Genomic DNA, 23,442 nt, shown 5'->3' on the forward strand with positions numbered 1-23,442 from the left:
GTTCATTACCAGGCCTCTGGAGAACTTCAAGACATGTTGAGGAGGTCATTTAGCCATTTACATCAGCTGTGATGGATCAAGCACACATCTAAAACCTGCAGGGACACCGGCCCTCGTGGACTGGGATTGGGGACCCCTGCTCTACACTAATGACTGCACCTCAGGAGAACCATCTGTGAAAATCCTGAAGTCCATGGATGACACCACCGTCATTGGTCTGATATATAACAATAAGACGGTGCAGTCAGAACCACCTGGAGCTGAACCCGCTCAGCAGACCCGACAGAGGTTGTACCTCCTGCAGCAACTAAGGAAGTTCAACCTGCCACAGGAGCTGCTGGTCATCTTCTACACTGCCATCATCCAGTCTGTCCTATGTACATCAGTCATTGTCTGGCTCAGCTCAGTCATGAAGCAGGACAGGGCCAGACTGCAGCAGACTATCAGGTGTGCAGAGAGGCTGATTGATGCTGATCTTTTCTTCATCCGGGACCTGTAAAGGTCCAGGAAGCAGGCAGAAAACATCTCTGCAGACCCCTCACATCCCAGATAAAAACTGTTCAAACTGCAGCCTTCAGGGAGGCTCTACAGAGCGCTTTACTAAAACCAGACGCCACAAACAGCTTTCCCCCCCGGCTGTCACACTGATGAACATTGTGACTCAACCCACTGTTATATCATTCAGGTCATATGCACATATGCCAAAAATGAAAAATATGTCGAGGCTCAGATTCTGAATTTCAGACACCACCAAAATGTTGTTTTGTCATTAAACGACTGAAGTTCAACCTATGAACACAATTCAACATTAATGTAGTCAGAACACTGACTGTCAGCTGCATTTCATGTTACTTTGAGTAGATTTAGTTAAGTGTTTAATCTTAAAGTCATGTCAGCCTCATCTTCACTCAAATATTCAGATCATCTCCAAGATTCAAGGTGACAGATGACTTATCATTCATAAATGTGTAACATACACTAGGCCATAAATGTTTGCAGTGCATGGAAGCTAACAGTCTCAGAGCATCACTGTCCAGATGGAGTCAAGATGGAGACTATTGATTTTATTCTGAGCTGATAAATAAATGTAAACGCTGTCTCAATTACATATTTACGACTGAGTGGCTGTAAAAACATTCAAGTTAATTACACAAAATAGCAAACTAACTTAAATCTGAATTTCAGTTTTTGTAAAACTGTAAACTTGTACAAATTAATTGGCTCCTTTATGAGTGAGGAAAGGAATCGGTGTGTCAGTCAGCTGGTTCAGGGGCAGCAGGAGGGCAAAGGTCAGTGAGAAATTCAGAGTTTGTTAAAGAAAACCTGTTAGCGAGCAGATCACAGTGATTGTTACCACGGCAGCTGACTCAGAGTTAAAGTTAATTCTCTTTCTGGAACAGGAAACCCTCCTTTCAATTCATTTCATTACTTAAACCCGGGTATATCATATTTGTATTCTTTATTCTTCAGATGTGCTTATCTGCAAATAAAACAGCCTAATGTAAAATTACAAGTGAAACTGATTCCGTAGTCAGATAAACAAACACGGTTGTATTTAAAGAAATATTCTGAACGCGGTCATCCAACACAATGGTGGCGGTAAAGTGAGGTGGCACCTGACTCATTTGGCGAAGAAGAAGAATTTTAACGTTGTTGGCGATCCGACTTCTTCACGTCATCAGGTCGCTGTGTCACATGTGTGTGGGGCTGTGAAAGCCTACTGGCTTAAAAAAAGAAGAGAAACAAACCAAATTTTTAGCAGCTGTAATTTCAGAAAATTGTAGTTAAAATAATAAAATGCCCAAAAAGGTGAAAGAAGAAGCAGAGTGGGTGGACGATGAAGCAACTCCGGCATCTGGTGAGAGACGCGTGAGAAGCTAGCCAGTAGGCTAAGTAGCATTACAGCTAAGTTAACGATAAGTAGCACAGATAAAGAGAATATAAACAGAAACAATACCGAAAACTCACAGTCTTCATTTAAAACTGCACGCTGCCAACAGTCGCTATCTCATAAATAAGCGCAACTGTCATGAATCCTGAGTATTGTCTGATCTGTTGAAGCCCAACTTTTACCAAATCGCTGTTTAGCTTAAATATGGTCACGCAGAGGCTCAGCACCGGTCGACTCAAGCTCATGTTGGTGATGGTACAGTAGAGGTTTAGGGAAACAACCTGATGCCAAACGATGGATCAGCAAACAACATGCTTTAAGCTATTACACCACGCACCCATTTCCTAAGCTAATGCCACACTGTTAGTAATAACCCGTGTAACATAAAGGGAGAATAGTAAAAGAAAAAAGTAGAAACTGATATTTAATGAACGACAGATATGTCGCTGAGCCTTACCAAGTGGTCCGAATAAACTGTACTAGCTAACACACACACACACACACACACACACACACACACACACACACACACACACATATATATATATAAGGATCCATGTTGCAGCATTTTAGAGGATTTGCAATTACGAAGTACCTAGGATCTAGATTTAACATGTGTAAGGCCTTCAGTATGGTAAACTGCCTGAAAGGCATTGCGTTTGGATTTGTACTTAAATACAACTGATTTGACAGCATATAGTAAATCCTGTGGTCTAAGCCTTCCTGAAGGTCTTTATATAAATAGAGATGGCATGTTCATTGTACCTGCATAGGGTTTCTTCCCACAGTCATTTATGTTAAGGTTGTTCTGAATTGGTTTCTAGGTGTGCATATAAGATAACTGCAAGTTGTCAGTGGTAAGATTGGTATAGCAATGCCAGTGTGTTTCCCAGCAGATTTGGCTGTGTAATTTCCAGCCTACTGTTGAGAAACTATTGTTAAAACAGACGACAAGCCCACCATCATTCATCTACGGATCCTACTGCTCTGAAAGGAGTGAATGGTTCTGTAGAATCGACTATAAAAAAAGTACATTTCTGAGCACAGATGCTGATCATTTAAATAATGATTTTTCGATGGCAGTGTGACTCTAAAGTGCTGTACTGTTTGTACGTTTTCTCCCCAACAAACACAACAATGTCGATTTCGCACCATCAAAGGCGCCTGCGGGTGAGAGAAAAGTGTATAAAGTGTGTAGTGAGGGGTTTTCCAGCCTTAAAACATCTACAATAATTGTAAAAAATAAAGCTGGCTATTTCACAGATTTCACCTATCGCGGGTTATTTTTAGAACGTAGCTACCGTGATAACGAGGGACGGCTGTAGATTGAGACGGGTGTTTTGCAGAGTTATATCTGGGTAAATCGGACAGCTCAAGTGATTTTGGAGTATTTAGCTAGAGGAGGGCTGAGTTTTAGAAACTCTTCTACTGTATAAACGTGAAATCGCCCTGCTGTGAAACCACTGCAGCGTAAATTAAACTACATGCTGTTTGGTTGCAAGTATTTATCAAAGCAGAGTCACTGCCACCTGTGGGCGACTAACTGTCCCTGCAAAAGAAAATACACTGACTGACACATGGGACAGTGTTAAAAAACGATGTTTAAAACTGACTGAAGTTGTAGTCAGTGTTTAAGATCCAACATTACAAATTAAAAAAGAAGTAATCTGTGTGCTCTGTGGTGTGTGCACTGTTGAATAAAGACAGGAATTTACTTAGGAAAAGGGACAATGCATATTAATGAACATTTTAACAAATGTAAATATGCCAGGTTATAGCCTTGGGCTCATTTCCATCTGCAGACCCTTGTGCAGGTTTTGTGCTCACTGTAGATGTTATGGAGTGATCTCACTCTGGAAATGTGATTTAAAAACCTTAAATGCTGAAAACCACTCTGATCATTGAGAAATGTAACTTAAGACATCCAGAGAAGCTAGACTGTGTTTTTGTTTGGGTTTTTGGGGTGTAAATATTCTCCAACTCCTTCCACTGTGTTATTTTAAGTTGGCAGGAATACTGAAGACCAGACGGAAAGCTCAGCTCTTTCCAGCTCAGCACCTCTCAGCGGCACACAAGGTGCAAAACAAGACATGTTTTGTTAGCCCTAAATGTGTCACCATTTCCTGTAGTCCTTAGTCAGTCGTGGTTGTGTGATTCATTTGTTTTCACGTGTTTCTTTTCAAAGTTTGTGCTTCTGAAATCAGCACAAACAAACATGCATAAAGCCAGCCAACCCCGTAGTGCTTCTACCTTTGTAGTACAGCTTTTGTCGCACTGACGTGCACTTGCTCACACTGTTGGTAAATTCCCTCTTCCATTCTACTAGGTTATGACAGTTACTATTCTAGCTTTATACACAGAATTTCCTACATCAGTGATGCCCAGTTGTGTTTCTGTAAAATTTCAAATCGCTTTTCTTTCAACAGAAAAAACTGTCAAAAAGGGGAAGAAAGATAAAAAGGGGAAAAAGTCTGTGAGTACATGTTTAATATAACATATAACATTATTGTTTTTTAGACAGCATGTCTCATTGGATGTGTTTTTCTCCAGTTTTTTGAGGAACTTGCCACAGAAAAGGTGGACGTGGTGCCTGTGAAAGACATGCATGGAAAACAGGTAATCAACATGACATGTAGGTGTTCAACTAAAACACTGAAAAGAACAGCATTCACTTTCTGTAACTTAACACGGGCAAAAAGACAGGAACATCTTACCAGAATTGGAAATTGTATCGCGTAGGCTGTTTTTTTTGTTTGCCCCCCTCCACCCTTTTTCACATTGAATTCCAGCTCATTCAAAAGCATGTGATGGAGCAATCCATCTTCCTGCCTGTAGGTTAAACAGCCCTGCTGAAAAAGAACCTGTGTCACTAAGCTCAAACTGGTCTTGAATTCTAAATAAAGCACCAGAAACAGTGTCTTTAAGATTCTGACTACTTGTAACATTTGAATTTTTTTCAAGCCTCAGAAAAAAAAGAAAGATCGGCGGAAAGGAAAAGGTGACGATGCAGATGATGAAAATGTCATGTTGACACTGTCAAAACTCTCAGTGGAAGCAAGTGATGAGGATTCAGGTATATTTCTAAAACAATATCATTCTTTTTCCTCATAAAGTGTATGACGCTGTTTCAATGTACTTATCTTTTGCTTCCACAGTCACTGTCTCCAGTAAAGGAAGTAAGAAAAAGGTTTGTCAGCACTCACAAACACTCTGCTTGACCTCCGCCATCAGCAACATTCACACGCCGACTCTGTAAAGCATCTCTGGTCTCTTTCAGGGTGGGAACATCTTTGCTGCTCTTAGCCAAGGACAGAGTGATGAGGATGAGGAAAGTGATTTGGATGAAGATGAAAAACCTGCAGAAAAGGTGGAGTACTCCATTTCATGTGGGTTAAGAGTGTTAACAGTTAATATTCCTGCCAGTATGGCTGTGACCATAATGTGGTAGCTTTATCTAAGTGCAGGCATTTAATTCTATAAATATATATATTACCAATGCAGACAGACAACACTTGCCTCAAGGGGCTTTAGAATATAAGAGAAGAACCTTGGAGCATTAACAATCAGACCTGTGAGCAAGCACAGGAAAAACTCCTTTCTAGCAAGAAACCAAACAAAAGAAGCTGGTGGTGAAGGAGAGCATGGAAACACAAGGACAAAACTCAAACAATGGAAGAGACAAAAGTTAATGACAATGCAATAGAGACACATAAGCCATCTGTTGGTACATCCAGCAGTCTGCTACAGTCTGCATAAAAAAGCATTAAAATCACAACATAAGCTGTGTTCTTCCTGCTTCAGATAGACTGTGTTTATATCCATGATTTCATGTTATTGTTTATCAAACGGGGAAACATGTTTGTGGTCTTCTTTTGTGGTCGTCTCAGTGAATCTTGGCTGGAGCGTGCCGAAACTTGCAGTTTTGGAATCTGTGAGATCTCGGCTTTTAGAAAATGTGTGGTTTGCTTGGTTACGTGAAGTCGTGGGTTGGTAGTTTGTGTTTCACTCCCGCATTCACACCCATGGGCAATGTAGATGAATCAGTTAACCTATCCCCACTAAGTGCATGTCTTTGGATGGGGGGGAGGAAGCCGGAGTACCCGGAGAGAACCCACGCAGACACGAGGAGAACATGCAAACTCCACACAGAAAGACCCCGATGGTGGAATTGAACTCAGGACCTTCTTGCTGTGCAGCAACAGTGCTCACCACCGTGCCACCGTGCTGCTGATATTCAGTTTCTGATTTTTTTCTTTTTGATAACATAACAGCGCACATACAGAATGTAAAACCTTTGTACTATTAAGAGAAGGCTGGTCAACATCTCTGACTTCTTTATTCCAGCGACAGACTCAGTGTTCTCTTTTTTAAAAATGCATGCTTGCATCAGATTTCCTTCGGTCTGCTGCTGGACACTTAATGTGTCTCGTCTGTAATGTTGGTCTGCAGACATTTTCCACTTTACCAAACAGCAGTTTCTGATTCTTTTACTGTCAGTCAGGGTCTGATGAGGAGGATGTTGAAGAGAAACCTACAAAGAAGACCAAGAAGGCTGAAGTTCAGTCCAAGGTGAGTCCTGCTCACATCCATACCTGTCAATGCGAGTTTCTTGGCAGCAACCGTGAACCATTACAAACATTAAGAGGTGCAACACCTAGAACCAAACAAATACCAGTCAATTTCTATTTTAAAGTCTTAGAGTCACTGGAACACGAAGAAGTTGGACAACAGCACAAGAGGAATGCCACCTGTTGGATAATGATGGAGTTGGTGTGCTTTTTCTCTAATGATGGGTTTTTAATCTGTCCATGTAGAAAGAAAAAAGTGCTCAGAGACCACGTAGCATGGATGAAGATGTGGAAGAGGAGGGTAGTGACATAGGTGACACCACAATGGTAAGTCTTTCTCCAAAGGTGTTGTCCTGTCTTCTCTGCTTTGCTCAGTGAATAAACCTTTTCTGACTATTACCCTCAGAGTGCAGAGGATGTCATCGCAGAGCAGGCCAAGAAGCCAGAAGATGACCTGTATGCTAATCTCACCAAAAAGGAGAAGAAGAAGAAGAAAAAACAGGTAATTACTCTCCATGCTGTTGTGTCAGAATGTTAAGAGAACTACCAAACCTATGAAAATAGCTGAGTCTTATTTAAAAACGAAAAGCAGTTAAAACTGGCATGAAAGTAAATGGCTGTATACTCGGTCATCGATCCGTCTGTCGACCTCCCGCTCCCTTCTCCCGTCACTCGTGAACAAGACCCCGAGTTACTTAAACTCCTCCACTTGAAAGGGTGGAGTGCCCAAGTGGGCCGTTCCAAGTCGAGCTGGAGGCCATCAGCTGATGAAGCCAACAGGACCACACCCAGAATGAGATGTCACTAAGTTCATATGCGTGTGAAGGCCTATATAGTGCAACTGCCTTTCAGAGTCAGAAGCCTTCATCGTCACTGTTTATGCTGTCAGTGTGAAATGAAAACATAAGAGCAGCCCTGCAGGATTGTACACATTTTTGTAGGCACCATAGGCTGCTATGGCATCACGGGTATAATCTCTGTGGTCCTGATGTAATTAGCATATTTTGTGCCTTGCTGTTGTTCTCATTTGTGTGGTTGTGCGTCCATGTGTGCGCCGTTCCTTTCAGATGGAGTATGAGCGTCAGGTGGCCAGTGTCCGTGCTCAGAATGCACTGGAAGGAGATTTCTCCATTTCCCAGGCTGAGATGTCTTCCAGACAGGCCATGCTGGAGAACGCCTCTGATATCAAGGTTATTATAGCTTTCTTGACACTTGCAGTGTTCTGGGACTACTGCCTGAAATTCTGTCCTATAAAGTTCTTTGAAAAACTAAGTACACCCCATGATTTAATAGCTTGTCGAAGCACCTTCCCTGAAAGTCCCTCCAAACAAGCCACGTGTGTCTTTTTCCTCATTGTGCTATCATGAACTTTAATATTTCACATGCTAACTCAGGCCTGTGAAGTCTGAGATGTAACTGCTGACCTTGGGCTGAATCTGCTAGAAAGATTGTGTTAACACACACCAGAGCAACAAACACACCAGAGCAACACACACACCAGAGCAACAAACACACCAGAGCAACACACACACCAGAGCAACAAACACACCAGAGCAACACACACACCAGAGCAACACGCACACCAGAGCAACACACACACCAGAGCAACAAACACACCAGAGCAACACACACACCAGAGCAACAAACACACCAGAGCAACAAACACACCAGAGCAACACACACACACCAGAGCAACACACACACACCAGAGCAACAAACACACCAGAGCAACACACACACACCAGAGCAACACACACACACCAGAGTAACACACACACCAGAGCAACACACACACACCAGAGCAACACACACACACCAGAGCAACACACACACCAGAGCAACACACACACCAGAGCAACAAACTAGAGATGGCACGATACCACTTTTTTATGTCCGATACCGATATCATAAATTTGGATATCTGCCGATACCGATATGAATCCGATATAGTGTTTTTTAATCAACAAAACTGTTTTTTAAATATCTTGCTGCATTTTGTATAAGTTCATACTCAAGTTTAAAACAACAACTACACTAAAGCTATTCTGTTATACCTGTATGCAAAAAAAAATATTTCATAGTTCAGCAATACTGATCAATCTAATAAACTTAAACCTACACCATCCTCCCTATTCTGGTATTTTAAAGAGTACTTAGCGTAAATATTAACCAACCTAACTAATAGGGTTCCAACTCCCAGCAACAACAAAAATAAATAAATAAAAAATAGGGAACCACCCCTCACGCTCCACCTCATGATGCTTAATCGACGTAATCAACCTTAATTTGATGCAGTGTGAAAAAAAAAAATGCACGGAAATCAATTCTTTTTCAAGAAATATTAAATAGATTCAACATCTTTCTTCAACAAAATTGCAGACTGCACAGATGGTACCTTCCCAAAGGAAAAAGTACTATAGCTTACTAGGGTATATTAGACTTAACAGTTACTATATGCAGTAATGGACTTCTATACATTTTACATCAGATTAAAAATTTGGGTGTAAGATTCAGATAAATATTAAATAATTAAAAGCGAGACATCTTAAATGAGAATAAGAAAGAAAAGTATGTCTTTGTGCCCCCTTTCCCTGTTAATGCCCTATCGGCCCCCCTGGCTAAACTTTGCTAGATCCGCCCCTGCACAGTTACCAGCCGTCAGCTGCGTAGAAAAAGATCCTGGTGTAGAAACTAATATTAAATACATTCTAACAACAGCTTATCAAGCTTAAACGTGCTGCTGTTGTTCAGCCGCTGGTTTCCTCTGTCTGGTGCAAAGTGGGCCAAAAGCAAACAAGAGACACGGACTCGCGACAGAAAAGCCGATCAGCTGATCATTAAGCAGTTTCATGATTGAAGTAGCAGCCGGAGAGCGAGAGGCAGTCGCTCGTTAAGCTTAACGCAGGAATGCTTTACAAACATTCAGAGATGGACTTACACACTTGCTTTACTTCTCTCGGGGATAACTTTGTCGGAGATGAAATGCCGGGTTGCTAGCGAAGCTCCACATGCTATCCAGACCACCGACAGGTCCCGCATGCCACAGCCGCTCTATCACGTGATGCATACTGCTCCGACGTGCTAACGTTCTGAGGTGAGTTACGGTGTGTTGCAAGTTTTGTGAGGTGCTTTCGTGATACACGGATTACATCGGATTACATTTTTTATTTTTCTCCGATATCCGATCCAGTAATTTAGGTCAGTATCGGACCGATACCGATACGTAATATTGGATCAGTCCATCTCTACAACAAACACACCAGAGCAACACACACACCAGAGCAACACACACACCAGAGCAACAAACACACCAGAGCAACACACACACACCAGACCAACACACACACCAGACCAACACACACACCAGACCAACACACACACACCAGAGCAACAAACACACCAGAGCAACACACACACCAGACCAAAACGCACACCAGAGCAACAAACACACCAGAGCAACACACACACCAGAGCAACACACAAAACTTCAGAACTGAACCTGTTGGTACAGGTGGTCCTTTTAATCCCGGACAAAGTGATAACGATGTGCTTAGGCTTTCCCAGTTCTGCAATTAGCCTCCTTGAAACCTTTCACTTCATATGCCCATATACTGAAAAGGGTAAAAATGAACTAGGTATAGGAATTGCTCTTTTTTTTTTTTTTCTTCTTTTTTTTTTTTTTAGTATTTTAAAACTGTAGTGTTTTGTTTTTTTTTAAATTTCAAATATTGTATAACAAGACAAAAAATGGAATTCATTAAACTACCAAATAAACAAATTGGTACCCTCTTTCTGGCAGCACTTCTGCTATAATTTTGTTCGTGTTTTTTTTTTTTTTTTTTTTCTTTGAGCAATGAGGAATTGCTCATTTCTTTTTGTTTTCCTCATTTTGTTTTTGTTTTTGTTACATTTCTGAATGACAGATTGTTGTCAGACTGTTCTTTCCGATCTCTGTCAGTGACTTTCTGCTCTGTGTGTTTTAGCTGGAGAGGTTCAGCATATCTGCTCATGGCAAGGAGCTCTTCGTCAATGCTGACCTTCTGATTGTGGCAGGAAGAAGATATGGTTTAGTTGGACCAAATGGGTAAATATCTTTTTGTCATCAGTACTTTAGCAGCACAGACACTTTTCAGTACCAGTTTCAAACTTGCTCTGTCATTTCATAACTGACTTTTGGGAATTTGACTATATTAATGTACAATATTTGGATGGAAGACAAGAAAATGGAGGAAAATATATGAAGCCCCTCAAGTTGCACTGTTGCACAGAATATCTTTATTTATTTATTTTTTTCAGATCATTTTGAATCTTTTCATTTTCAGACGTTTTTCACATAGCTCTGCCCTGTGGGTGTGTTTCCAACCATGATGGTAACATTGATTACTTTAGCTGCACAGTGTACCAACAGTATGGATTTTTCTATTGTCGTGGTGGGACATGATCTGTTCATTTTTCAGATGCGGAGACTCTCTCACTCTTACAGTCAACAGGAAACGTGGCGTCTTGGCTCTATGACATTTTCACAATCATAATGAGAATACTGTGGTTACAGTCGCTCCAAGACAATAAGAACAGTAACAGACTAACTCAGTTAAATAATAAAATATATCACAAAGTTAAAAAATATATGAAATAGCTCTGATATAAATATCCAGAATATAACAGATTAAATATATATGATTGACATTTTCCTCTTTTAGTGCAGAAGCAGCTCTAACGAACAAAAACCGTTTGGCACGCTGCTCGTTTGGAATTTAAAAATTGTTGCGTGACTAATATGAGGTTTTGACAGAGGCTGACGTTTTCTGGATGATTAAAAAGCATCGTTTTAATCACACTTTGTCTTGTCCTGACATGTAAACCCTTTTTTATATATAACATGTAATTGTATGATAATGGACTGCACCACAGTGGCCAATACATTTAGTTACTGTAGATTTCTTTTTAAAAATGCTATATTGAAGTTTGGAGGATGTGGTGTAAAGCAGCTACCGTCACAATGGTCACTTTGTTCTCTGCCGCATCCTCGTCTTACAGTCACTTATATTTATAACCGCCGTTAAGCCGCTGCAGTACGATAGGTGTCGCCACTCAGACAATACCACCACATAAGCGCTGATGTAGAAAGAAAGAAGTGGAAACTTTAACCCAAGACTTTGAGTGGGTTTGTTCCACAAACACTCAAGTTTTTAAACTGTTCCAACGTCGTCCGCTGTATATCTGCATGTCTCTGAGCTTCTATGTGGGAAAACCATTAAAATGGAGGGGCACAAAATCGAGAGGGGCCCAATCGGCCAAAGTGCCACACAGTGTCGACACATGAAGGGGCGTTGGCTGAGCACTTCACAAATGATCAACACCAACTCACTGCCCGTGATCAGGTACCCTGCTGGGATAATGAGCTGGCTAAAGGAGGAGATAAAAGCCACTGACATCAAGACAAGTTTCACCCCAAGTCCAGCACCCTGATTCTGTACGCTGAGCAGAAGGAAGGAGGCCGGGGACTGGTGAGCATCAGCACCATCCAGGATGAGACAACAAACATCCACGAATACATCAGGAAGATGGCCCCAACCGACCGCCTGCTCAGTGAATACCTTAGGCAGCAGAAACCCAAGAAAGAGGAGGAACCATCATGGAAGGTATGTACCACCAGCAGACAGAGGGGGTGGCTGACATCCAGAAATCCTACCAGGGGCTGGACAAAGCTGGACTGAAAGACAGCACAGAGGCACTAATCGTGGTAACACAGGAACAAGCTCTGATCTGAAGATCCATAGAGGCTGGGGTCTATCACACCAGGCAAGACCCCAGCTGCAGGCTGTGTAAAGATGCCCCTGAGACAATCCAGCACATGACAGCAGGGTGCAAGATGCTAGCAGGCAAGGCATACATGGAACACCATAACCAAGTGGCCGGCATAGTGTACAGGAACATCTGTGCCAAATACGGCCTGGAAGTCCCAAAGTCAAAATGGGAGATGCCCCCAAGGGTGGTGGAGAATGACCGAGCTAAGATCCTGTGGGACTTCCAGATACAGACGGACAAAATGGTGGTGGCTAACCAACCGGACATAGTGGTGGTAGACAAGCGGAAGAAGACGGCCGTAGTGATACCGAATGACAGCAACATCAGGAAGAAGGAACACGAGAAGCAGATCCCGGGAACAACATCGGAGATCTCTGTCCAGAAGAGCGCAGTCCTGGGAACAGCTAAGATACTGAACAGGACCCTCAAACTCCCAGGCCTCTGGTAGAGGACCTGAGCTTGGAGGACAGACCGCCTGCAGGGGCGAGAGAGGAATGTTTTTAATATACATGTGTGCTTCAATGTTTGGTTTTTCGTTTATAGCGCTACTTGGTTTCTTCAGCATGGGCTCAAACACCAGGACGTATGTAAATCACACCAGGCACTTTGAATCAGAAATAATCTGATTTCTCGTGTTCATTTTTTCTTTCAGAAAAGGAAAGACCACTCTACTGAAGCATATAGCTAATAGAGCTCTCAGTATTCCTCCTAACATTGATGTGCTGCTGTGTGAACAGGGTAGGTGATAAGTCCCTCTTGTGCTCTGTCGTTTTTCTGCTGTGTGCCCTTTGTTATCACCCATTGACTCTGTGGAATGCTTTTGTTTGTTAGAGGTGGTCGCTGATGACACGCCAGCAGTTCAGGCGGTGCTGAAGGCGGACACTCGCCGCCTGAAGCTTCTGGAAGAGGAGAAACGGCTCCAGGCTCGTCTGGAAAAGGGAGAGGATAGTGTAGCTGAGAGGCTGGATAAGGTTGGTGTCCATGTGCACTACCAGACCTGATACAGTATACAGCTTATGAACATAGTCCTGCTGCCATATTTAACAAATTAATAAAGGCTTCCTAATTTATGGTGGCTATAAGTTAACCTTCAACTTTAAATGCATTAACAGTAAGTTATACAGCAGTGTGAGCAGAGACACCCTCGGGCATGCCACGTAAAGTGTATTTCAGTACTTTCATCGCTGAGCCAGAGGCTCCGTTTCAGCATTAGGTAGAGATGTAACGTTTGAAAAACCATCCAGCAGTAAAATAATTCCTCACAATGTTCTGGCAGACGGTGCTTCCCTTGTCGACAGCCTTCCCATTAATAATGGACCCACATTAAGAGTCCTTTGGTGATCTTTGCTGGCCTGTATGCTGATTATCTGACTTTTCTCTCCACAGGTCTATGAAGAGTTGAGGGCAATAGGAGCTGCAGCAGCTGAGGCCAAGGCGAGAAGGATATTGGCTGGTCTGTCATTCACTCCTGAGATGCAGAACAGACCCACCAAGAGGTTTTCTGGAGGGTGGAGAATGAGAGTTTCCCTGGCCAGGTGCGCTGCAGCAAACATCCTCAGTGGAACTGGTATAGCATCAACCTGTCTCAACCTTAACGTCTGTGCCCACAGAGCCCTGTTCATGGAGCCCACTTTACTGATGTTGGATGAACCCACCAACCACTTGGATCTGAATGCTGTTATCTGGCTTAACAAGTACGAGTCATCTTTCTAACCAATAACAGCTCATTTAAATTTCTAACTGGTTCTCATGAAACATGTTAGCCTACTTCTCACAGTGAAAGAGACTCAAGTCTCTAATTATGGTGCAGTTCCATACACTTTCCAACTGGTATTGTTGGAACCAGTGGTGCTGGAAAGAACTTTTTCTGTCTCTGATTTCAGCGAATTAAATGACATTTAACCATTATTATTATGATAATTTTGGACAAGTAGGTCTTATCTTAATTATTAACTCGTTTAAATTTGGTTCGTGTGAAAAATGAATGACACAACATTGCCATGATTTGTTGTTAATTTATTGAAATTGCTGTACAGAAGAAAACGTCACATTTTTCTTTCCTACAGTCTACAGCTTCCATCAGCTATGAAAGTAGCTTCAGTCTTAGTAATGTGACTCATTTGTTGTTCTTGACTGTTCTTTCCCACCTGCAGCTACCTTCAAGGCTGGAAGAAGACTCTCCTCATAGTTTCCCATGACCAGAGTTTCCTTGACGATGTGTGCACAGATATCGTCCACTTGGACAACCAGAAACTTTACTATTACAGAGGGAACTATTGTAAGTGACAACGTGTCATCGCTAGTCACTAATTACTTGCAGAGAGAGAAGTTTGTGCGAAACTATGTGATTTAGTTAAAGACATTAGGACCGCTTTACCTCAGTTCTTCCTCATTTTTTAAGTGACCTTCAAGAAGATGTACGTGCAGAAGCAGAAAGAACTGCAGAAACAGTACGACAAACAGGAGAAGAAACTCAAGGAGCTGAAGGCTGGTGGCAAGTCTACCAAACAGGCTGTGAGTATGGCTTTCTCTTCACTCAAGTACACCTGAGCACCAAGTCAACTAGTTACAAAAATACTGTCTTCTCAACCAGGAGAAGAAGGATTTAAAATTTAAACAAAATCCAACCGTTTAGGCTGTCAGGGGAACCCGTCTATGATCAGCTGATCATTCTGTTGCAGTTAATGCTGCTGTAATATGCCTGCAAGGTCTAGACTCGGCAAAATATTTCTTAATTTCCAGGTGACACTTTTATCCGTCTGTTGTGAGGCTAGTGTCCCTGCTGACATCACTTACGTTGTTCCATTTCAGGAGAAACAGACTAAGGACGCCCTGACCAGAAAGCAGCTAAAAGGCAAGAAGAAGGGAGGTCAGGAGGAGGAGAGCCATGAGGCCACAGAGCTGCTGAAAAGACCCAAAGAGTACACCGTAAAGTTCACCTTCCCCAACCCACCTCCTCTCTCACCACCCATACTGGGACTGCATAGTAAGAACATGTGCACCTGCTCCGAGCGTTCAGTCTACTCTCTCTGATTCCCAGCTGTACAGGAAATGTTTCAGGACAAGCGACATGTGAATATCTCAAATATGAAACCGAGCTTGCTGTGCTCTGGGCACCCACAAACCAAATTTCTTTTCTATTTTCTTTTTAAAGCCTTTAAGTAAGAACAAAAAGAGAGTTCTTAGTCCAAGCTGTGTCCCAGATGTCACACCGGCACTTTTGTTAACATGCAGCGTAGATGGACATCATTTATTTGAGTCATTTTTTTATCAGCATTTATTAAAAAACAATGTTGTTTTTGTGCATAACAAAAAGCTCACACTTGTGCAGTCAAAATGTAAACTAACAGACGCTGAGCATAATAACAAAGACAGATTTCACAGCTGCTCTGTTCCCAACTTCTACTGCGTGACCGACAGCCTGGAGTTTGAAGTCTGCTTCGTAACCATGTCTCTGAACAGGTGCCATTTATGGCCCTTATACACACACAATACGGTAATATTACGTTGAAGCACAGTACGTATCACTCCGCGAGGCTCCGGACTACGGTAGCTGTAATGCTCCAACAATCCATCAGGCGGTGCGGCTTCGTAGTTTAGTCGAACTAAAAAAATTTTGAGCGCCGTGTAGCACAGAAAATTGGTTTGCAGTCAGTAAGCACAACCAGAACTCATACATAAGGCGCGCTGTGGATTTTTGAGAAAATGAAAGGATTTTAGTGTAAGCATATAGTCCGAAAATACGGTATACGAGTTTTGTAAGGTGGTTTGTTTCGGGGCAGGAGGCTGGGATTCAGCACACAGTTTCACACACTCTTCATTTGCACTTTATGGCGCTGTTGTAAAGGGTGAAAATACTGGTAGTGCTCCAACCTTTAGTCGGGACACTTTCCCAACATTCTCTACAGAATACATTATTCTGCTGCTCGTCTGACACTCCAAATAAGAGTAATAATAATTATGACCAGCTCCTCTTTGATAGCTGCCGTGCCCATCTTGTGCTGCCTGCAGGTGAAGCGATGGGGGAGGAGGGGGAGTTGTGTTCAGTGAAGGCGAGGCAGAGTAACGCTGTGTAGAGACAAAAGTGGACGAAAGAGAGGCAAACCTGCGGCTCCACACGTATAATTATAACGTAACATAGACTATGTCGATATAAAGGATATTGTCACAACTTATATCTCGTATGAAAATATATCGATATATTTAAAAACTCGATATATTGCCCAGCCCTGCTGGCACACTTCATTCATATTCACATCTCCCCCCCTCCTCCCCTACTGAGCATGTGCTTCTTTCATTTTTTAATTCAAACCTAAACAATACACTTCATCTACTTACTTCTCCAGTGTAGTGAGTGGATGGAAACACTGTGTTACTCTTTCCTGTGACAGGTCACCTCCTGTGATCCTGGTTCTGTCCGTGGGTCCTAACAGTGTATAAATATCAACATAAAGCAGTTAACAAGTGGAGTCTGTGTGTGTTCAGTAAATACTTTAAATGATGCCATCTTTAGGACAGAAAAGCCATAATGTAGAAGATTTCCTGTGGCTTGTTTAATAATGTAACAGTCATTTCATCTTGTTGATGAAAACATTTGTGCCACCTGCAGGTGTAGACTTTGGCTATGAGGGTCAGAAGCTGCTGTTCAGAAATGTGGACTTTGGTATTGACATGGAATCGAGGAGTAAGTATTTGGCTTCATAAGAACACTTTCAGTAAGTAATCGGGTACTTTTTAGCCTCTCATCTACACGTAAATGTCATTTTAGGTAACGGAAAACAAAGCTTTTGAAAAACTCCTTCCAGGGTAACGACTTTGACATCGAAGACGTTGAGATTTTGTCTTGCGTCTTTCTGTTTTATCCAGATTGTATTCCATGTTATTGCTTGTAGGCTTGCGAGACACATTTCTATACAGGAAGGATTACATCACCACCTGGTACCCAGCATCTTCTAAACTAAATGTGGAGGCGCTGCTCACTGTGTTGTTGTGAATGAGATGCTGTAATGTATCACATTTTATTCCTCTCTTCCTGCTGTAGTTTGTATAGTTGGACCCAACGGTGTTGGAAAGAGTACCCTGCTGTTACTGCTTACTGGCAAATTAAATCCTGTAAGGCTGGAGACGTAAAGCTGTAATATTCAAATTTACAAAAACTTACAATCTGCTGACTTAACAGGATGTTTCACTTTTCAGACTAAAGGTGAGATGAGGAAGAATCATCGGCTGGTGAGTAACTTCCTACTGATGCTTTAAGGGTTTTACTTTTAACAGTTGCAACCATTTTGATGCATAGTTCCCCACTTTCAGCAGCTCAGATGTAACTGGACGATCTCTCCCGTACTCTGGCTGTTAGCCGTCTTACTCTGCTGTCTTCCTGACCTGCACACAGGCACAGCAGATGGCTGCCCCTCCCTGAGCCTGGTCCTGGAGTTTTTCCCTCCCTCTATTGATGCTTACAGAGGGGTTTCTCTCTAATATTGTAGGGTTTTTAGCCTAATATTTAAAAGTCGATGTACAAACAGTTTATTGAGATCTTTCTTCTACAAGTGTCTTTGGATGTTGGCTGTCTTTTGTTCTATTCGCTGTGAAGGTGATCCCACATGGTTTAACTGATAATGTTCCACTGTCTGGCTTTGCTTCACTGCACTGACATATTATATTTGGGATCATTGTCGTGCTAAAAACTGAAGCAGTGGCCAATTAGACCCTTTCTGGTTTTACATATCGATGGTCAACCCACTTATGTGTTCTGTAGGTTTTGACACAGCCTGAAATTATGACCGAGCCGCCACCACGTTTTACAAATGACTCTAGACATTCACTATTTACCTCTCTGCTGACTTCGTCCATCTGTGTCGATGATGATTTGAATCGAAAATTGGATTCATCACTATATAAGATCAGCTCCCACTGATTTTCAGTTCCGTTTTGGTGGGATTTGTCATACCTTGGTCTTCCTCTGTGGTTGAGAACTCATCCTTACGAATGGCTTTGTGACAGCTACATTTTCTAATGAGGGTCTTGTTTTATCCTCCATTTGTCAGATTTCCTCCATTTCTGCACAGAGTGTGAAAAAGCAGCCAACATAAAAAAAAAGCTTTTCAAAAAGACAAAAAAAGGAGGTGTGGCTGAAGACTTTTGCACGATAGTGCTTTTAGTAGCTTTTCACTGGAATTCAGATCAGCTTTGTGGTACAGTGCCATTTATGAGACACCAGACAATCAGACTAATGAGGCTGGAAAACATGAAAGAGGCTGGAAAGTTGAGAAAAACTGTTCGCACAGATGAAACCAAGGTTAACTTTGCTGCTCTCAGTTTGTAGACCACAAAACTTGCCTTCTGTTTTACTAGGAAACACTGAAGCTACAGCCGATGTGGAAATCTGGAATACTGTTTTCACCAGCTAACATGTAGGTTTTTTCTGTGTGCAGAAAGTGGGCTTCTTTAACCAGCAGTATGCAGATCAGCTTAACATGGAGGAAACGGCCACAGAGTACTTGATGAGGAACTTCAATCTTCCCTACCAGGATGGCAGGAAGTGCCTGGGACGTTTTGGCCTCGAGAGCCACGCCCACACCATTCAGATCTCCAAACTCTCTGGTATAAACATAAACTGGTGAACGAGAATGTTTATTGTACTATCTTGTGAAGGAAATATTTTCTAATAGTGTCTGGATTTTGTCTTCATCAGGTGGTCAGAAAGCCAGAGTAGTGTTTGCTGAACTGGCCTGTCGTCAGCCTGACGTACTGATCTTGGTAAGCATTGTTCGGTCTTTTGCTCTTCCTCGTGATGAACACTTTCTACTGTCTTGTTGATTAATCGCTTCTCGTCTCACAGGACGAACCTACCAACAATTTGGACATTGAGTCAATCGATGCTTTATCAGAGGCCATCAATGAATACAAAGGAGGTGAGACTGGCTGCTTGGTCAGTTCAGTAGGGATGACTATTCTAACTGCTTAAGTGCTCACATAATTCACACATCTATTTCAAATGCTTGAAGTAATGTGCTAGATGGGAAGCACTACTGTGGAACAATTAAGAAATTCTTTATTTATCCCATATTTGGGAAATATTTTTATTTTAAATACTTTTAAATGACTCCATCCCTCTGTTTACTCCTGGCTTGGGCAGAACCTTTCGAAATGATATGGCTGTGCCTGCCTTTATTAGGACCGCCTCCTAGCAGACGCACCCATATCAATGTGAAGTTATCACACTCACAGTTATGTGCCCACACTGTCACCGTGTGGACGTTCAGAATAATTATATACATGGAAAAGTAATTGCAACTGTTTCTTCACCAGCACCAAAGTCGTAAATGAAAAAGTAGGGACTTCTGCAGCATCGTGGAGTAGGCAGCTAGGGGTACATGTAGACGCGCTGTTAAAATATAATATTTGTACTCAAAAGAATGAGTGAGCTTTGGTTTTATCAATAAATCTTTAGACTCCAGTGTGTATCGGAGCATTAACATCTTGACTTTCTCGTCCAGCTGTGATTATCGTGAGTCACGATGCACGGCTCATCACAGAGACACAGTGCCAGCTCTGGGTGGTGGAGGACTGTACCATCAACCAGATTGATGGAGACTTTGATGACTACAAGCGGGAGGTGCTGGAAGCCTTGGGAGAGACTGTGGTCAGCAAGGCCAATCCCTGATCAGAGCTGATGCCAGGGCACACACCTGCTGAGCCCTCCAGTGTGTGTGAGCACACATAATATGGATCTTCCTCTGGACTGTAACATCTTTATGGGGTTGAAGTTGCACAGATACTGGATTATAAATATGTAGGTGATAAAATGTCTTGAATTATAATCTGCTTAAATAAAACAGGAAGTGATTCAATTTTTCATTGTGGTTTATTGTACAGCTTTGTGCACCTGCAGAACAAACATCACAGGGGCTAAAAACAAACTCATTTTTGCAACAGCATGATCAGCGCCTCGCTCACTTTAAGTAAGCTTTATATGTCTTTTTGACTTTAGCCACTTCATTCTCATCAGGAAGTATTTCCCCATACCATGTATACCAGTTGTCACCTAAAGTTAAGGATGAGGGTGGTGGTGTGGAGCCCACAGCATCATGGGAATTGGAGTAGTCCTCCCCTGAAAATTCCACATATGGAATCTGAAAAGGAAGCAAGCCTAGAAGAGAAGAGTGTTTTTAAAATGATGTCTTTGTTCTCTCATCAGTAGCTGTAACTTAAATGGTAAATGGTCTGTGTTTGTAAAGCGCTTTACACTATACACAATCATCCACACAATCACACACTGGTGATGGCAGCTACATTGTAGCCACAGCCACCCTGGGGCGCACTGACAGACACTGGCGCCACCGGCCCCTCCGACCACCATCAGTAGGCAACGGGTGAAGTGTCTTGCCCAAGGACACAACGACCGAGACTGTCGGAGCCGGGGCTCGAACTGGCAACCTTCCAATTACAAGACGAACTCCCAACTCTTGAGCCACGATCGCCCGCTTGACACGACTTACCACTCGTGTCATTTCATTTTATTTCTAACAGCAAATAAAACTACATTTGAGGTCATAGTTCTTAACTTGTAGCCTGAAACTATACTTTAAGACTGAGCCAGTTACCTAGCATGTAGCTAAGCTGGAAGTTAGACAAATTAAATGGGTTGCACAGAAGATGGTAGTTGTTGCACTAGAAAAGATTAGTGCAAGAAGGTGTGCTTATTTAAAAAGGTGCTATAAATGCACTATAAAGTGCAGTATAAGTGTTATAAAGTGCTCTGGTGGAGATGAGTGGCAGCTAAGGCTATCACGATTCACCTACCGTGATCTTGTGCTGTGTCAACTGCCTCATTTAGCTTCTTCTGCTGTTTCATACACACACCTGAAGGCGGCAGAACCATCAGAACATGAGTGGAACATCCTGCTGCATTAATACACTTCCTAACATTGGTGGTATTACAACTTGCCAGTTCGAGTGGAATCCAACACCATTCCAGTGTGGGGACTAATGAATTGCTGCAACAACTTGACATTCTGCAAGAAAAATAAATTGCAGCTTACCAACAAATGATAGACTTTTTACACATGAAGAGCTGGAGAGGACCATAGCAGAGTAACAGCGCAGCCACAGGACCAGTATCTACTCCTTTGTATGAGGAGGACCACTGCCCTACAAAATGACCTCCAGCAGGCTGCTGCTGTGCAGGGTTATGACCAAACTGTCATAAAGACGCTCTGATCATTCATTACTGAGAGAAGTAGCTGACAAGATGTTCTCATTCTGCTTTGTTCTTTTCATTAGTGTCAAAAAAATGAAAGTACTGATCTGCAGACAAATCAGACATGCAATTTATTTTTGCCAACCACGTGATGTATAAGAAAACTACAGCTGATACTGGCCTGTCGCTGATACGCGCCAAGATAAAAACTTCACATCATAAGAACAATATTATATATTTAAAAAAATTAAATCTGGCCCAAAAGCTCCGGCTCAATACAGAAAACTTCAATATTCTCCAAGTCCTTAGTTGGTGTGTGTGAGACCAACATAGTAACCCACCTGATGGTGAATGATGATGTTTGGATCACGACAAATTGGGCAGGGGTTTCCACATATCTTGTCACCTCTCTAGAGACAGAAGTGCCCTGGTTATTTTGACAATCTTAACATAAGTGATCTGTGGTTAAAAAACAACAACAACAAACAACTGAAATATTACAATGCAAGTCTTGCGAGTCTTCTGAGGGGGGATGCCTCCTTTGTGGTTCCTCCTGTAGTCAGCCCACACTGGACTGCTTCCATACCTTTCAATATACTCTGTCAGGGTAAGGAAAAGCAATGAGATCACAAAATGTGGACAGAAGGCAACACGTCTGTCGAGGTACCTACGGACACTTACCTTCACTCTCCAGGTAATCCCAGGGCCTGTCCTTGTAGCGGGCTAAAGCCTCAGTAGCCTGAGCAACAGCCTCGTCCTGAAGCGATGCTGCTTTGCAGTACGAGTGTCTGGGATGTATAAATGGAGACAAAGAAAGACATGTCCTTGCAGGTAGCCTCTGTAGACGGGACTGAAAGCACAAGAAATGACCTCATCACACCATAAAACATCAAAACGTCCTTTTCATAAATGTAGCCTAAAGCCATTTGAGAACTTTGAAAAACTGTTTAGAGTCTAATTCTAAATAACTTGTATATCAACCCCAGTTCAATCAAATGAAGTGTCACTAAGCTGTAAACCCCTCCACCCCCAGGCAGGAGCAGCGTGATATAGATCTATACTGGAGCACACACCAACTAAAGACCAGCTAAACCACTATCGTGATGAAAAACATATCAATTAGTGTTTTCATTTAATTATTATGCCTCACTTACAAACAGATATCTGATATCCGTAGGACCAATGTCTATGTGGTAGAAAAACCACAGCACTAACAAAAGCGGTACAACACAACAAGGCAGCATCCAGCGTTTTCCCCGCACTTAATATTCGACCATACATGTAATGTGTTAGTCAGCACGTCACATCGTTTTAATGAAATATAATACCTGATACTGACGAACTGAATACGAAATTAAAGGCGACACACGACATAAAAACGTCGCGATGTACTTCATGGAGGTAGCCATTTTCAGATCCTACCCGGGTTAGAGGTAAAAGGTGAAAGGTTAAGTTGCTTCTCAAGTATATAATCTAAATCTAAATCATTTCGGTAATAAATCAATCTTAGTTGATGCAAAACTCAATCCTGCCATTTTCATTTCAATTAGTTGAATAAAGACGATTATTTTAAAAATGACGCGTTCCCGTTAGCACAAACATGTGACATTATAGCACGTGACAAACAAAAAGACTAGTCGCCATTTTGAAGGAATATTGTTTACTAAATTTAAATATCTAAGAATCAGTAAAACTGGGGTTTGTCGATAAAATATGTTGATGTAGTTTTGTCTGATTCGAATTATACAAAAATTTAACGCATTAATGGCGATTACGAGGAGTAATTCAAAATTAGATTTCCAACAATGTGAGATGCGCCATATTGTCCTTGATTGGCAAAGAACGACCGTTATCCTCCATTTTGTTTCAACGAAAACGTAAAAAAAACGTTTCCGGTGACGTTAAAAACGTCACGTAGTATAAAAGGTAAATCCCTCCTACACGCGCTTATTCCTGGATTTGGTCAAAGGTAA

General features: G+C 42.1%; 2 protein-coding genes across 6 annotated transcripts; one reads left to right on the top strand and one right to left on the bottom strand.

Annotated features, from left to right (window-relative positions):
* The first annotated feature begins 1,657 nt into the window (after positions 1–1,657).
* Positions 1,658–20,120, top strand: abcf1 (ATP-binding cassette, sub-family F (GCN20), member 1). Of its 5 annotated transcripts, XM_085396702.1 has the most exons (26): positions 1,658–1,858; positions 3,896–3,967; positions 4,318–4,364; positions 4,442–4,507; positions 4,853–4,964; positions 5,047–5,078; positions 5,169–5,258; positions 6,389–6,460; positions 6,706–6,786; positions 6,866–6,961; positions 7,527–7,649; positions 10,443–10,543; positions 12,920–13,005; positions 13,099–13,238; positions 13,654–13,802; positions 13,878–13,961; positions 14,421–14,545; positions 14,669–14,781; positions 15,079–15,253; positions 16,877–16,951; positions 17,309–17,379; positions 17,464–17,496; positions 18,702–18,870; positions 18,962–19,026; positions 19,109–19,181; positions 19,767–20,120. In XM_085396702.1, the coding sequence occupies exons 1-26, from the start codon at positions 1,798–1,800 to the stop codon at positions 19,931–19,933; spliced, it is 2,478 nt and encodes an 825-aa protein (XP_085252828.1). In that variant the 5' UTR covers positions 1,658–1,797; the 3' UTR covers positions 19,934–20,120. The 5 variants fall into 5 exon arrangements, with proteins under 5 accessions (XP_085252828.1, XP_085252829.1, XP_085252830.1 ...); XM_085396703.1 differs by lacking the exon at positions 3,896–3,967 and having other exon boundaries at positions 1,659–1,858; XM_085396705.1 differs by lacking the exon at positions 3,896–3,967 and having other exon boundaries at positions 1,777–1,858; positions 4,318–4,374; positions 4,451–4,507.
* Positions 20,116–23,031, bottom strand: mrps18b (mitochondrial ribosomal protein S18B). The gene is made up of 7 exons (XM_085396710.1): positions 22,798–23,031; positions 22,151–22,319; positions 21,971–22,068; positions 21,811–21,879; positions 21,218–21,284; positions 21,073–21,132; positions 20,116–20,419 (listed from the first exon to the last, which is right to left on the bottom strand). The coding sequence occupies exons 1-7, from the start codon at positions 22,876–22,878 to the stop codon at positions 20,223–20,225; spliced, it is 741 nt and encodes a 246-aa protein (XP_085252836.1). The 5' UTR covers positions 22,879–23,031; the 3' UTR covers positions 20,116–20,222.
* Between the last annotated feature and the right edge of the window lie 411 nt (positions 23,032–23,442).

This window comes from Rhamphochromis longiceps, linkage group LG22 (assembly GCF_057381845.1).
Source record: "Rhamphochromis longiceps isolate RC_006_pf linkage group LG22, R_longiceps_female_GT1.1, whole genome shotgun sequence".
Lineage (NCBI taxonomy): Eukaryota > Metazoa > Chordata > Actinopteri > Cichliformes > Cichlidae > Rhamphochromis > Rhamphochromis longiceps.

What these genes read in the sequence shown, in the direction of transcription:
- abcf1 (XM_085396702.1), top strand. Translation starts at nt 1,798, where the DNA reads ATGCCCAAAAAGGTGAAAGAAGAAGCAGAGTGGGTGGACGATGAAGCA. An exon ending in AGCAAGTGATGAGGATTCAG is followed by an intron (nt 4,965 to 5,046) that starts GTATATTTCTAA and finishes TTGCTTCCACAG; the next exon opens with TCACTGTCTCCAGTAAAGGA. An exon ending in AGGCTGAAGTTCAGTCCAAG is followed by an intron (nt 6,461 to 6,705) that starts GTGAGTCCTGCT and finishes CTGTCCATGTAG; the next exon opens with AAAGAAAAAAGTGCTCAGAG.
- mrps18b (XM_085396710.1), bottom strand. Translation starts at nt 22,878, where the DNA reads ATGGCTACCTCCATGAAGTACATCGCGACGTTTTTATGTCGTGTGTCG. An exon ending in GGATTACCTGGAGAGTGAAG is followed by an intron (nt 22,069 to 22,150) that starts GTAAGTGTCCGT and finishes TTACCCTGACAG; the next exon opens with AGTATATTGAAAGGTATGGA. An exon ending in TGACACAGCACAAGATCACG is followed by an intron (nt 20,420 to 21,072) that starts GTAGGTGAATCG and finishes CTTCTCTTCTAG; the next exon opens with GCTTGCTTCCTTTTCAGATT.